The following is a 13,624-nucleotide window of genomic DNA, read 5'->3' as shown; positions in this document are numbered from 1 at the left end:
ACTTCTCTCAGCCTCAATTTCCTCACATGTAAATGAGAATCATAATACTTGTTCTCATGGGGTTGTTGAGGACATAGAAAAAGAAATAATTAATATGGGAAGTAGGGTCAAGGACCATTGGTCCCCTTCCCATTCTCATCCCTACTCCTAAGACAGTAGTAAAAAAAATCACATTTTTCATTATTGCTAACAGTTTTTCTTCAATGGGTAGGAGCTCTAGGAAGCAAATTTCAGCTCAATTTAGAGACCATCAAAATGATTATAGCTGTCTGACAACAGGACACATGTTTTAGTAAATAGATCTTCAGTACTGGAGGTGAGATTTCCCTACCACTTGAGGTAGTCTAGCAAATGGTGAATATATATTTAGCAATATACAAACTCATTAAGCACATTATGCTTTCAGCTATCCTGCCTTATTAAATCCTCAAAATAAATCTATGAATTTGATGTTTATATCCTCATTTAGGCCCACAATGATTAAGTAATTAACCACACACTGGTAGATGACAAACTTTGGGGGATACTGCAGAGTGATATCACAGGTAGTATATAACATGAATGAGTCATAACTCTACATATGACTTATACTATGCAGCAATATTTTAGAGTGTAGACTACGTGGATATATGGCAAGACAGCAACCAGGAAAGCCCAACCAATCCCAAAGTCCTGCATTTCAATTTCTAGAATTATTATCTCTCAAATAGACTTACTCTGATTTCAAAACTCCTATAGAAGTGACAGTACTGGCAGCACTATTAATGCTTTTGTTTGTTTTTTGTTTTACTTATATCAATGCAACAGAAAAGCTAGGAATTAAGTTAAAATCTTTTCTTCTAAGTTGAGTTTATTGATGCTTACTATGTGCCAGGCAAAATGCTAAGCACATAACATAAATCTGCCATTTAGAGTTCTTACAACAAACCAATAGGATTATCACTGTTATTCTTGTTACCATGCATATGAAGAAACTGAGGTAGAGAAAACTGAAAAGCTTTCTGAAGGTCACACAATTAGTAAGAGTAGAGCTGAGAATCAAAACCAGATGCATTTAACTCCAAAATGTGTAATCCTAATCACTATGCTAGTTGGTAGGGTGGGGCAAAAGTGGGTTTACACTTGTTCATATTAGTGCTATAAATCATTTTAAGTAAGACAAATTTTAGTTATAATAATGATAAAAATCTCAACTGAGTACACAAAGATGTGAGCACATACTGTTAGCAAAAAAATTAAATTCAAAATAAGCATTTTCATACACATTTTATCTGAGGCTAATAATATTTTTTAATTTAACTAAAAGGCTTCATCTTTTGCATTATTTAAAATTATTAGTACATGCCATATTAACAATAAACACATATAATTTAAAAACTATTGTCATTCTGAAATACTTTTCAATACTGTAAGCTGGGAATAGAAAAACTTTTCTATTTTTTTTTGAAGCTCATTGGCTCATAGGAAAAAGAAAATTGAATTGACTATTTAATCTTCTCATCCCAAACTCAATTAGAAATATGAAGCACTCAGATCATTTGTTATAAAAATAATTTAAAAGTCAGTATATAGCATACTTTTATGTGTAATATTTAAATTAAGTGTAGTACTTAAACTATACATTATAATTTAGTTCTTATTATGGATAAGAAAGGGTGCTAGAGAGAAAAAGAAAAGACATACTAGACATAAGAAGAGGAGAGAGACAAATGTAGATAACCAAGGGAAAAACGAACTGAAACATCAGTGAACAACAAACAAAACATTCTACACATCCACACCACATGGATTTGGAAAAGAGACACAGAAAGTTAACACTTACTGGATATACAGTAAATGATTCATTAATGAGGAAGTCAGACCAGGTAATAGATTTTCATTATTTTATATTCCCATTTTATTCTTGTCTTTCAAATTATGTTGTGCTTTTACCATTCCCAGCACAACATATTGACATTTAGCAGTTTGACCACAGGATATTAAAGAGATGTTGATATTCATTAAAAATTAACACAATCAGATCATCATCATAAGCAATCAGGTAAATTTATAAAACTGGTTGTAAGTGATCATTTAGAAACTGTTTTTTGAATAGTTAACCTTCAAATAGGATACTAAACAGAATTAGAATTCATTGATTTTATAACTGTTCATTTTTCACCACAGATCATTTTTGTCGCTAGAGCTCTATTGAGCTCATGAATGTGAATTTTTAAGTTTAAATTCTTATCATAAAGACATAAAAACTCTATCTTTGTGGACTTCAAAATCCATTCAACAATTTTCACTCTTCTATATAAATCAGACTAAATGAACAATATTTGCTATAGTGGGCGTGCACCAGACCACAAGACTGCTCAGTACCTGTTGTCTATCCAGACGCATCCTCTTGGCGGCATTCCTACTCTCACTCTCACAGGCTGAAGCCAAGATACTCTCTGCAACTGCTGAGGTAAGGTGGGAAGGAATAGGTCGCGACTAAAAAGAAACAAAGAGAGAAAAAAACATGAAAACAATTATTAACAGTATCATTCACAGGCTAATGCTATTCTCAGAAGAGCTTACAGGTTGTGCAGGAGTATCCCTTTATTTCAACTCAACTTATTCCAATAAAAAGAGGAAATGGAAATTGAAAAGATGAAAAATGAAAGCTAGTTAGAGGTTAAAGCGCTAGTTGCTACACAGATCCATCATTCAATCTCATAAGTCCATTGTCATGAGTATTTAGTCTGGGCCATTAAGCTGGAGTGTGAACAGGCAGTGGAAAAAGTACTGACTGGGTTTTGCAAATAAAACAAGTTCTTTAGATTTTTTATAACATATGACAAGACAAAACAAAAACAAGTGACAGGGCTGAAACTGAGTTGGAAAAACTAGACACTTAGACCAGGTCAAACAATATTAATATGAAATGTGAAGATTTACAGTCTAAGCTGTAACAACTGATATGATTAAATCCTTTTAAAAATACTTCAGTTTAAACACAAACTAGAAATTCAGTACTAGAACAATTCTGATTTAACAAAACTTTGATATTTTAGATGTGAGATTTGTGTGTGCCTACATGTTTTATTTATAATATATGAGTTAATATTATTAACTTAAAAGGTTCTTGTTAAAAATCCATCTTCTATGTAGCACACATAAAAACCCCAACTAAAATCCTAATTAACTATAAATTGTTTTCAACTCTCCATATCATTTGTGATAATCAGAAAAGTTTCCCATTCTTTCCCCATAATAACATGCAAAATCATCTAACTAAAAAATGAAGTTCTTAATGATATTGAACAGTTTTTTAATGAAGATATGTCAATGAAAGATTAAGAAATAATATGAAAAGTAAACCAAATGAGATAGCAAAATATGAAATTACAAAATCAAAGTTCCTTTGGGAATCTAGTATACACAGTGGCATGCCACCTTAGGTTTGCAAAATCTCAATTTAAAATATGTATGGATGCCATTTATTGGAAGCTCTGAACTAATAGAGACCTGTGTTGTTTTTCCAGACTATAGTGTTTTAACAAATACTCCTCAATGGAATCTGTGTAGTGTAAAAAGAGACCAGTCTCTGACCTTGCTTGAACCAGGAAGTAATTTCTGTAGCTGCTCCATGGATTTCCTCATGCTTTCCACCCCAAAGTAACCTCTGTAGACCAAAGATACCTCTTTCCTATACCTCTGTAGGTAGGAAAGGTATAGGGTATCATCTCCACCTGCTAATCCTGTGAGATGTCTCAAATGATGGCTAGGCAACATCGACAATAGAGTATTAAGATATTTTGAATGTAATTTTTGCAAAAGAAAAAGACGAGAGACCCTGTGAGGTGGCAGGGAAAATGCAGCAGCAGTGATTTGAGGAGGAATTTAGAAAGCTAAGACTGGGTTCTAGGAAGACAGAGAAGGGTCAAATGAGGTAAACTTAAAAAAATTGCCATAAAAATGTAAATATAATTTTTAAACTAATATTGCTTCTTGATTTCAGTCTGTACTTCAATGCATATAGATAAAGTCGCTCAGCCCAGAATTAGAAATATATTAAGCTACAGAAAAAGTGTCTCATTAAAAGATGGCCACAGTATGGCTCAAAATTATAAACTAAACCACATGGGATTTAGGTACACTAGGTTCCTTTTCAGTTGAATTATATTACGAGGAGAAGGTATTGTGGGAATATTGGAATAAAAAGAATCCATAATGAAAAAAGAAAACTATGTATTAGACTGTAGCTAGAATTATTCAGATAGAAGTGAATGTTCACATCTTTATAAACTGTATTATTAGACCCTTCATTTAGATCTATGGACTGAATCAAGAGAATCTAAATAAAATAATTATTGATAGCCACATGAAATCCAGAGAGATGTACAGTATTTCTGTTTTTACTAATTTCATTTTTCTCTCTTTATTAGTTTTATTTAAAATTAAGAATAATTTTTGAATTATATATATAAAAATATATAATGTTTAGGCTGATTAATTTGAGCAATAAACAATTTCTTAAATGCATAAAAATTTGTTGAGCAAAGAGAATAAGGTAAAATATCCCTTCAATTAATATTAGTAGCATCTCTTTTCAATTTGTTTTAATTTTAAAAAATAAAATAGAAAATGACTTTTATTAGAACAGTACAAATTGTTATACATGATAATTTATATAATTCTCTTTTCAGAGAAAATGATAGAGTTGGGTTTTCCCAGACATATTAAATTGGCCTTCTCAGAAACTAGAAAAATATCCATGCTGAGTGGAGCTAGATATTTTTAAATGTTACTAGATAATATCTCAAAATTTTAGGAAAATAATCAACTTCAAGATAAAGTAGTCATGCCTTCTTTTCTATTAAGTAGGAAAAATAAGTAGAAGCAGAATCTATGATTAGAAATTGCCAATTGTTAAAAAGCATAATTTTGGAAATAGAGTTGTTCTGAGTTTATTATAGAATTATAAGTTAACAGTACATGGCTGTAGAAAGCATTCAGAACAAGTTTTTTCTCCAAAGTTTGAAGAAACAAAATAAGTATTTTGTTAAAGGACAAATTGAGCTAGAGACAGAATCCAGGTTTCATATCTCCCAATTCTCAGCTCTTTCACTGTCTTTACATAGTTTGTCATTAATAATATAAGATATCCTAGAACAAATCTTGACATACAAACTGTTTTTGCTCGACTAAAAAATAAACCAACTGAAGATAGCCTTTTACCTGTAAGTATTGCAATCATAATAATAGATTTAAGCTCATCGAAAAGCAGGAAGAATAAATTTTAAAAATCTGCTAGAGTTTAAAGATTATATTATATATAAGTTCAAAGAATTTATTATATCTCAAAGATATAATAGAATATGTACCTCCAGGTAGGAAACCAATACCATAATCTAATTTTAAAATAAATATTAATAACTTATTCCCTATTGTGTGCTTAGGACGTGTAGGCATTAATACAAAAACTTAAGATTTATGATCTAGTTTAGTCTCTCAAACAACTTGAGAAAACTATGAATTATTCATACTTTAGGAAAAATACATTGAAGTTATAAGAGAGAGTATATAACCTGCTCAAGATCATATAACTATGTATGTGGAAACACCTGTATTAATATCTAAATCTAATGAAAATTGGGAATAATCTCTAGTAAAAAATAATGTATTCTCACTTCACAGGACCTCAGTGAGTTTAAATAAAGGTCTAGCTCTCACATATAGTACCCATTCCTATAGAGAAATCCATTTCACATTTCAGCAAAGAATATATTAGGATCTCTCTAAAATCCTTCTGTTAAAGTGATTGAAATCCTAATACTGTACATCTCGTTATTAATTCTTTCAACCCCCCTTCACTAATAGTGCAAAGATAAAATGTAACTTATCTAAGTTTTGTCACATGTTCTAAACTGATGCAATCAAAATTTACCAGATTTTGATATTGACGCAACTGGAAGCGACAAGAAATTACTATAAATGAAACACAGTAAAGCTGAGTTTTATGCCCACGGTGAGAATGATGAGGCAAGCAGAGTTCTTTCTCTCCTGTGAGGCAATCCTGCTAAAAACCCCCTTGGTTCTAGTACCAATGAGCCAAAAATCAATGTCAATGCTCCTCAATATACACACTCAGCTCAGTTATGCTGCACCAGTTATAAAATACTAAATATGAAAGACTTGTTGACTTTTCCTCCACAGTTTTGCTATGACATCTTTATTATATGCGGCTTAAGTGTCTGTTTGTCACCGATAGCTTATTGGTTGCTTGCGTAACTGTACTAGCCAATGGGGTGAAGTTGCCATGGCATTCAAATAGTCCTGCCTTCTGGCATGCCTCCTCACAAATTGAGGTTAAAGATTGGAGCAATTATTATGCTGTTAAGAAATCTTAACACCAGAAGGGGTCTTTGCAATGGTACAAGACTAGAGGTTCTCCAATTGAAAAATAATGTCATAATAGCTAAGTCTTTGACTGGCTCCTCTAAAGGTGAAATACATGTCATTCCAAGAATTGATTTGGCTCCATCTCAAACAGGGTTGCCGTTTCATTTGAGACGTAGACAATTTCCTGTAAAACTTGCCTTTGCTATGACCATCAATAAGTCTCAGGGCCAAACGCTTAAGCATGTTGACATTTTTTTACCTGAGCCTGCATTTGGACACAGTCAACTTTATGTTGCCTGTTCAAGAGTTCGTGAAAGAAGGGACGTAAAATTAAAAATAATAGATGGTCCTCTGCAAGGCGAGCTTCAAAATGATGGAAAGATCTACACAAGAAATGTTGTGTACAAAGAGATCTTTGACATGTGAATTAACATTTTATTATTTAAAAAACCTTCATTTATTGAGCATTATTGAGCGGTGGCTCTTAAGAAATGTACCGCCAGTGGTTTCCTTCATTGCACTCTACTTTAAGCAATTAAGCAAGTAGAAGGGGGAAGCCCCGTGGGACAGTAAGCAAAGGGGCGTCCTCGCCGCCTGCCCTGGGTAATTCACTTTGAATTAGCAGACACCTTTGCACAAATCATTTTAATTACAATTTATAATATCTAGAACAGTGGTCATTTCGTATGACTGCCGGGCTTTCTAGTATTTCTATAATCCAAAAGTACTTGTACTAAGGTAAAATTAATCAACTTTGTTCCTTATAAGAACAATTTTGTCATAGAGAAATTTAAAACCGTTTTTTATTCTGAGTTCTGAAAACTGTCTTCATGGAAACTCTCCTTCACTACCTTTAATAGTAGAGAGCATATTCTATCACTGCTTTTGGTCTTCCTGGCAGATAATCAGCAAAGTGTGTCAAGAGCTGTAGTCATGGATTCCACCAGGGACAAGGCCAGAAGAGTACCTCTTACAGCACTAAGAGAGGCGATGTAACTGGAGATAAGAATATATTTCGACCAAAATAAAGACTTGACTTCTGGAGGGGAGTGAACATACAATACGGAGTACAGAGATGTGTTGTAGAACTGGGCACCTGAAACTTGTATAATTATGTTAACCAGTGTCACCCCATTAAATTCATTTTACAAAGAAGAAAATTTCAAAAATATAAAATTAAAAATTAAAAATCAAATGCAAAGACTTCAAAAGATAAATTATGAAAACAATACTTCTGGTTAAATATAGTTTAGTAAATATGCTATTGATTAATATGTATATGTACATATACATATTTGATTTGAAAATCCAAAACGATTCAAAATGTCTATCATCTTTTACATTACTCTACATGATTTATACCTAGATTGAGAAGATTTGATACTATTTCTTTCCCAGAATATAATGCTAACCACCCCTCATTAATTATCTCTTCTTAATTAACTGTCATTCTCAATTGGGATGAGCTGATCTTTCCCCAGCAATGTCCTTATTATAATAATTAGCTATGCCCAAATCAGTTGTGGCTGTTACACTAAACAGATGGCTAAACCATCACATGGAACTTTTGGAGTTCAAAAAAATCACATTTTAATTGGGGACTTCAGATGTGATTGCTGTTGGCACAGTATAAATGTGTGTTTCCTTATATGTGCTTGTAAAACCCCCATACCAACAAACTATTCTGGTTTTTTTTTGGCCTTAAGACCAGCATCCTCTGAAGTTCTGCTGTACATGTAAGATACTTAAGGATTTTTAAACTTATAAAAATGTACAAGGAAATAAAAAAAGATAAGATTCTGTTCATGGGTTAATGTGGCAATGTTCTCTATAACCTAGCATTTAAGTATAGCTTATCAACTATTAGACACGGCCAGGCTGAGAGCAACAGTGACATCCACACGAGATTGTAAGTGGAATGAGCTCTTTTAAAATAATTAGAGCAAATTATTCAATAGTCAGAATTTAGGTGGTACTCTAAATTAAGATTGTTTTTTCTAATATTATTTTATCAAAACATAATTTAAGAATTTCATTACTTGGATGATATGCATATCCTATCTCCCCCAAATTAAATATCTACACCTAAGGTATAATTTTATAGGTTATGTAGAAAGTTTCAGCTCCTTAGGAATCCCTTCTATTAACTATATAGATAGCTTCATTTGTAGACATCAAGAGCCTAACCTGTGGTGGTGCAGTGGATATGGCATCAACCTGGAATGTAGACATCAGTTGCATAACATAAGAATGTAGCAACTAAATCAGGTTGGCTTGGATAATCATTGTGCAATCAACTGCTTGCAATCTGTCTGACTGTTTTTACTATTTCATCTCTCTGAGCCTCAGTCATCCTGCCAGTATCATTATCTCTATTTTCCTAAATGGCCAAACTGAGGTTCAGGCAGTAAGTTCTGAATAGAAAAAAATAATTTCTATATCATGGGGAAGTTGTTAGAAATACTTCTGTGAAGTACTGTGCATAAAATCACTAATATCATTATTTATTCAACAAACATATTTAATGAGTACTTTCTATACGACAAGAACTATGCCAAGTCCAAAGACATGAGGATAAACAAAACTGTCTCTGCTATAATAGAGTTTACTTTATAAGCTAGTACAATGCCTACCATGTAGGGTATAATATACATTTAATAAAGTGTGTTTATTATAGACTCTCAACCTTCTATCTGCAGTTCTGAAATTCTAATATTGTATAAACTGAAAGATTTTTCAAAAATTTGAGGCGAACTCAGTTGGCATAAAAGATGACATGAAAATACTTAGTCTTGATATTTTCTACTTTCTGGGTATAGTCATATGTTTTGTGCAGAAACAATAATATATTTGTATATGGGATGTTTTCCCAGACCACGCTGTGAATGTTATGAAATAAACAGAATATATACTCTATCATGTTTCCAAAATCTGAAATGTTCTGAATTCTGAATAATAGATGATCCAAAATTTCAGATGATGGTATTGTGGACCAAAATAGCAGGCCAATTGTCCCCATCTTCTCCTTTATGGTTTTGGTGGAAATGATAAGCAAAGGGCCTCATTGACCTGACCCTAACCACATGATTTAGGACTGCACAATCATGAGAGCTTATCTCTTTATTTACAGTGACTGATCCAAGAGATGGACATCTGATTCTAAAAGGGTCAATCCAAGTCCTTTTATGAGAGCCAGGATCTAATGACAGAAGACTGCTCTCAGACTGTAAATTTTAAAAATAGAGGCTTAGAGCTGCCAATGGCAACATTCCCTAACAGATAGCAAGAACCCATCTGAGAGGTCAACTGGTACACAGAGAAGCACAGTTAAGAAATGAGAGAGCATAAAACTCGGACATTTGAGCCCATGATACCAGCCATATGTGAACCACTAAACTTTTATTTTTCAAAAAAACTCTCTTGACTAATCTAAAAGGAGTTTGAAAATATAGTTTTAACAAAAAATGCTAATTAACTTTCATTAAGGGTTTGATTAAAAATATTTTACTATGAAATAATGCTCTATGTTTTGGCCTTTAATAATGATCTTTCACAAATACAAGGAGAATTATAGCTGATACTAATATACTTAGTATTATACTTGATATTTAGAAGCTAAGATAAGCTAACATCATATGACAATTGCTCTAATCAAGAGAAGATTAACAAAATTATCAACCAAAATGACATCTGTTCATTTTTAAATAAGTGACCATTTATTTAAATCTCCACTAGGAAACATCTTTTAATTCTGATAATAAGTGACATTCATACATATGATTATTATGGATTATAGCATCTTTTCTCAGAGTTTACATGTTAAGCCAAAAACAATACAAAATTTTATTCATACATTTACTATCACTACCTATTCACACTAATTGCCAAAGAGGGGAAAATATTTTTAAAACAGTGTTTAAAGACTTAAAAAGAGAATTAAAATCAAATGTTATATAACTGTCTTTTTTAGGAGGAAAACCTCCCTAAAGATTTAAAATATATTAGGCTAGGTTTTCAGTCAGCAGTAGCTTTTAAATTCAAATAACCAATAGCAGAATACTATGAAACACACAACACACAGTACAAGTTAGCTTATCTCCCAACAAATTTCTACCACAAAGTAACACATTAATATCCACGCACTCACTCATCTTTCATTCAATAATTTTAATTCCATTGACTTGAACATGTAGTGAGCAGCTTTCATGAGCAACTAACTATACTATGTATGACATTGTGGGTGATACAGATATGCACAGAGTAAGAAGTGTAGTATTGAAGAAACATAACTTCATATTATGGAGCCAAGGTCCATATATAAGTAACAGCAATATAAGATAGGATAAAATAAAATTACAAAAGAGGTACCACAAGTAAACTTTGCACAGAGAAGAGAGAAAGATTTAAGGCTGCTCTTAGCTAGAAGTGTGGGTTAAATAGATCAAGACATAATTTGATTCAAGTTCTCCTAGCAGTTCAATGGATTGAGACAGCGAGAATTTCCCAGTAAAAGGAACTGTGGAATGAAATTTCACATTAAATTGTATTTTATCATGTTCCTCAGATAACACGCACTGGGCAACCTAGGAGTTTTTACATTGTTATTGCAAAGTGCTGCTGGTTTTCATATGTCAGGTAAGTGCCATTTGTTTCCATTTTCCCACGAGGAAACCAAAGCTCAGGTTCACAAGGTCTACAAGTAACAACTGGTAAAGCAAGGATAAAAACCAAAATCCACTGACTATAAAATCAGGGGGCGTTTCTTCAGGTTCTCTCACCAATCCTGCTAATTTTTCATTGTTTCCTCTGAGTTCAGGTTCCTTCTGCTAGAGGAACTTTTAAGTTTATCTAGAGACAACTTGCAAATGGTAACCACAGTAGTTGAAGTGTTTCTTTCTTCCTCACTCCGGAAGCGCTGTTTAATTGTGCATGGATTTGTAGATTAAAGTAGTTTCTCTAAAATTTTTGAAGACATTTTTCTTAGTACTTTGAAGACTGTCTCTGACATCTATTTTGAGGATATCATGTATGTTAATTCTGTTCTTCTGTTTTAGGTAATCTCTCTTTTTTTTTTTTTTTTTTAATTTTTCTGAAGCTGGAAACGGGGAGAGACAGTCAGACAGACTCCCGCATGCACCCAACCGGGATCCACCTGGCACGCCTACCAGGGGGCGATGCTCTGCCCCTCCAGGGCGTCGCTCTGTTGCGACCATAGCCACTCTAGCACCTGGGGCAGAGGCCAAGGAGCCATCCCCAGTGCCCGGGCCATCCTTGCTCCAATGGAGCCTCACTGAGGGAGGGGAAGAGAGAGACAGAGAGGAAGGAGAGGGGGAGGGGTGGAGAAGCAGATGGGTGCTTCTCCTGTGTGCCCTGGCCGGGAATCGAACCCGGGACCCCTGCACGCCAGGCCAATGCTCTACCACTGAGCCAACCGGCCAGGGCCTTTAGGTAATCTCTTGTTTCTTCCTGGTAACATTTAAGAATATCTTGGGTCTGCGATTTTTACTATGATATACATAGGTGTGGATTTGTTTTTATTTATACTGCTCAGGGCTGATTGATAGCTCCATTCTTATGATTCAATTGTCTACTCAAATAATTCTACACTCTAGCTTAACTTTTTTTTGTTTGTTTGTTTTTATATTTCCCTTCTGTGAGTAATTTTCATATTTTTGTGTTTATGTATTTTCTCTTTGGCTGAATATTATCTTCTACTTAACCCACCTAGTAAGGTTTTAATTTTAATGCTTATAATTCTTATTTCTTAAAGTTGTAATTAGATGTTTAAATTCTCTTTTAATATAGAAGTAGCCGTTCCAGAGTCTGAACTTTATGTACAGTATTCAGTCCATGGTCCCGCTTAGTCACAAACCAAAATCCACAGCTCCTGAACTTGAGTGGGTACTCAGATTCCCCTTTTTCTACCTTCCTAGTCTACTAACTCTACCAAAATAAGGGCTTACAATTCTGACTGTGAGTTTTCTATTAATTATATGGCTTGGGAATTTGGGAATTTCTTTTTGAGCTTATCAAGTATTTAAAAAATTATATTTAACTTAGGATTTGTACTTATTTGTAAAGGGAATTGTGGGTGGGTATATATTTAGAATTCCATGAGGTCAACATTTTGCTAAAACTAAAATATACAGTAATTAGTAATTCTTACAACTATTTGGCTATACATCTTAGTTATTCTAGAATTTTAATACATTTAGCAAATAATGAATGAAGAGTATCCATAACCTCTGAGTCAGGAAAAAATCAGTGGACCAAGAAAGGACACATTGAGAGAAGAAACAGCAATCCCATATGATGTCCTATTATGTTAAAGGAACTAATTGAGTATATTAAAAGAAAGAATAGATAGAGGCAAGTTTGTATGCTAAACATTTTATATACATTATAACATGTAATACTCCAACAGCCCTCTTCTTTTGAAAAATGGAAACTCAGAAACATCACATAACATTGTATAGGGATTCAATTAAGCCAGGAATTGAAACTTGACATCTCTGTTTTAAAAGACTGTATTCTAACATGTAAAAACAAATTAGAATTTGTCCTAAAATAGCAAATGTTTGACTCTATTAAAGCCAGAATTGAGGAAGACTGCTCCAGGAGCAAACGGATATTTTTTCTTAAAACTGGTGAAGTTTAGGCAACAGGATACCTTGATTTGAAGGGACGCCTGAAATTTCTGGATGTTTTAAGCACTCTGTTGTAAGTAATAATCAAGAGTATTGATATATAACTGTGTCTGAAAAAGGAGATGTCAAAAGAAGAGAGTTTGAATCTTCAAAACTTCTGTTTCTAAATTCTTTTCTGTGTTTATGTTACCATTTTTAACTGTAAATAAATAATCATCATTCTACCTAATTTTTTATAATTTTATATCACTTTTTTTTAAAGTCCTAAATTTTATAATTTTCAGTCATAGTTCCTAGTTCTGTACCTGCCTAGGAATAGATGGTAAGGAGGGAGAATAGAAAGGAATTGAATTTAAAGGATTATGCAAGAATAAAGGCATGAGGTAGGAAGGGCTGGATAAAATTCAAATTTGTGGGACTGCTTTGGGAAACTCAGTAAAGAAAGAAGAAACAGAATGCAGTAAATGGTAGCATGCAAACCATAAGTGTAATGAACACTCAAATCTCATTTCATGTTTATGAACACTGGTATAAATGACAACAGTGGTGCTAGTACCAGAAATAGGCAAGTCAAGAGGATTTGACTATTGCTTTGGTAGATAAGG

At 33.3% G+C, this 13,624-nt stretch overlaps 1 protein-coding gene across 3 annotated transcripts in view; it reads right to left on the bottom strand.

Annotated features, from left to right (window-relative positions):
* The window catches only part of NOL4 (nucleolar protein 4), a 341,271-nt gene that overhangs the window by 80,053 nt on the left and 247,594 nt on the right, over positions 1 to 13,624 (bottom strand). For all 3 annotated transcript variants that reach the window (XM_066352904.1, XM_066352905.1, XM_066352906.1), the window contains one exon: positions 2,365 to 2,478. In XM_066352904.1, coding sequence (XP_066209001.1) covers positions 2,365 to 2,478 — 114 coding nt within the window. The remainder of the gene's footprint in view (positions 1 to 2,364; positions 2,479 to 13,624) is intronic.

The sequence above is a fragment of the Saccopteryx leptura genome, chromosome 11 (assembly GCF_036850995.1).
Source record: "Saccopteryx leptura isolate mSacLep1 chromosome 11, mSacLep1_pri_phased_curated, whole genome shotgun sequence".
NCBI classification, from domain to species: domain Eukaryota; kingdom Metazoa; phylum Chordata; class Mammalia; order Chiroptera; family Emballonuridae; genus Saccopteryx; species Saccopteryx leptura.
The sequence above is the reverse complement of the archived record's forward strand: the minus strand, read 5'-3'. Positions and strand labels throughout refer to the sequence as shown.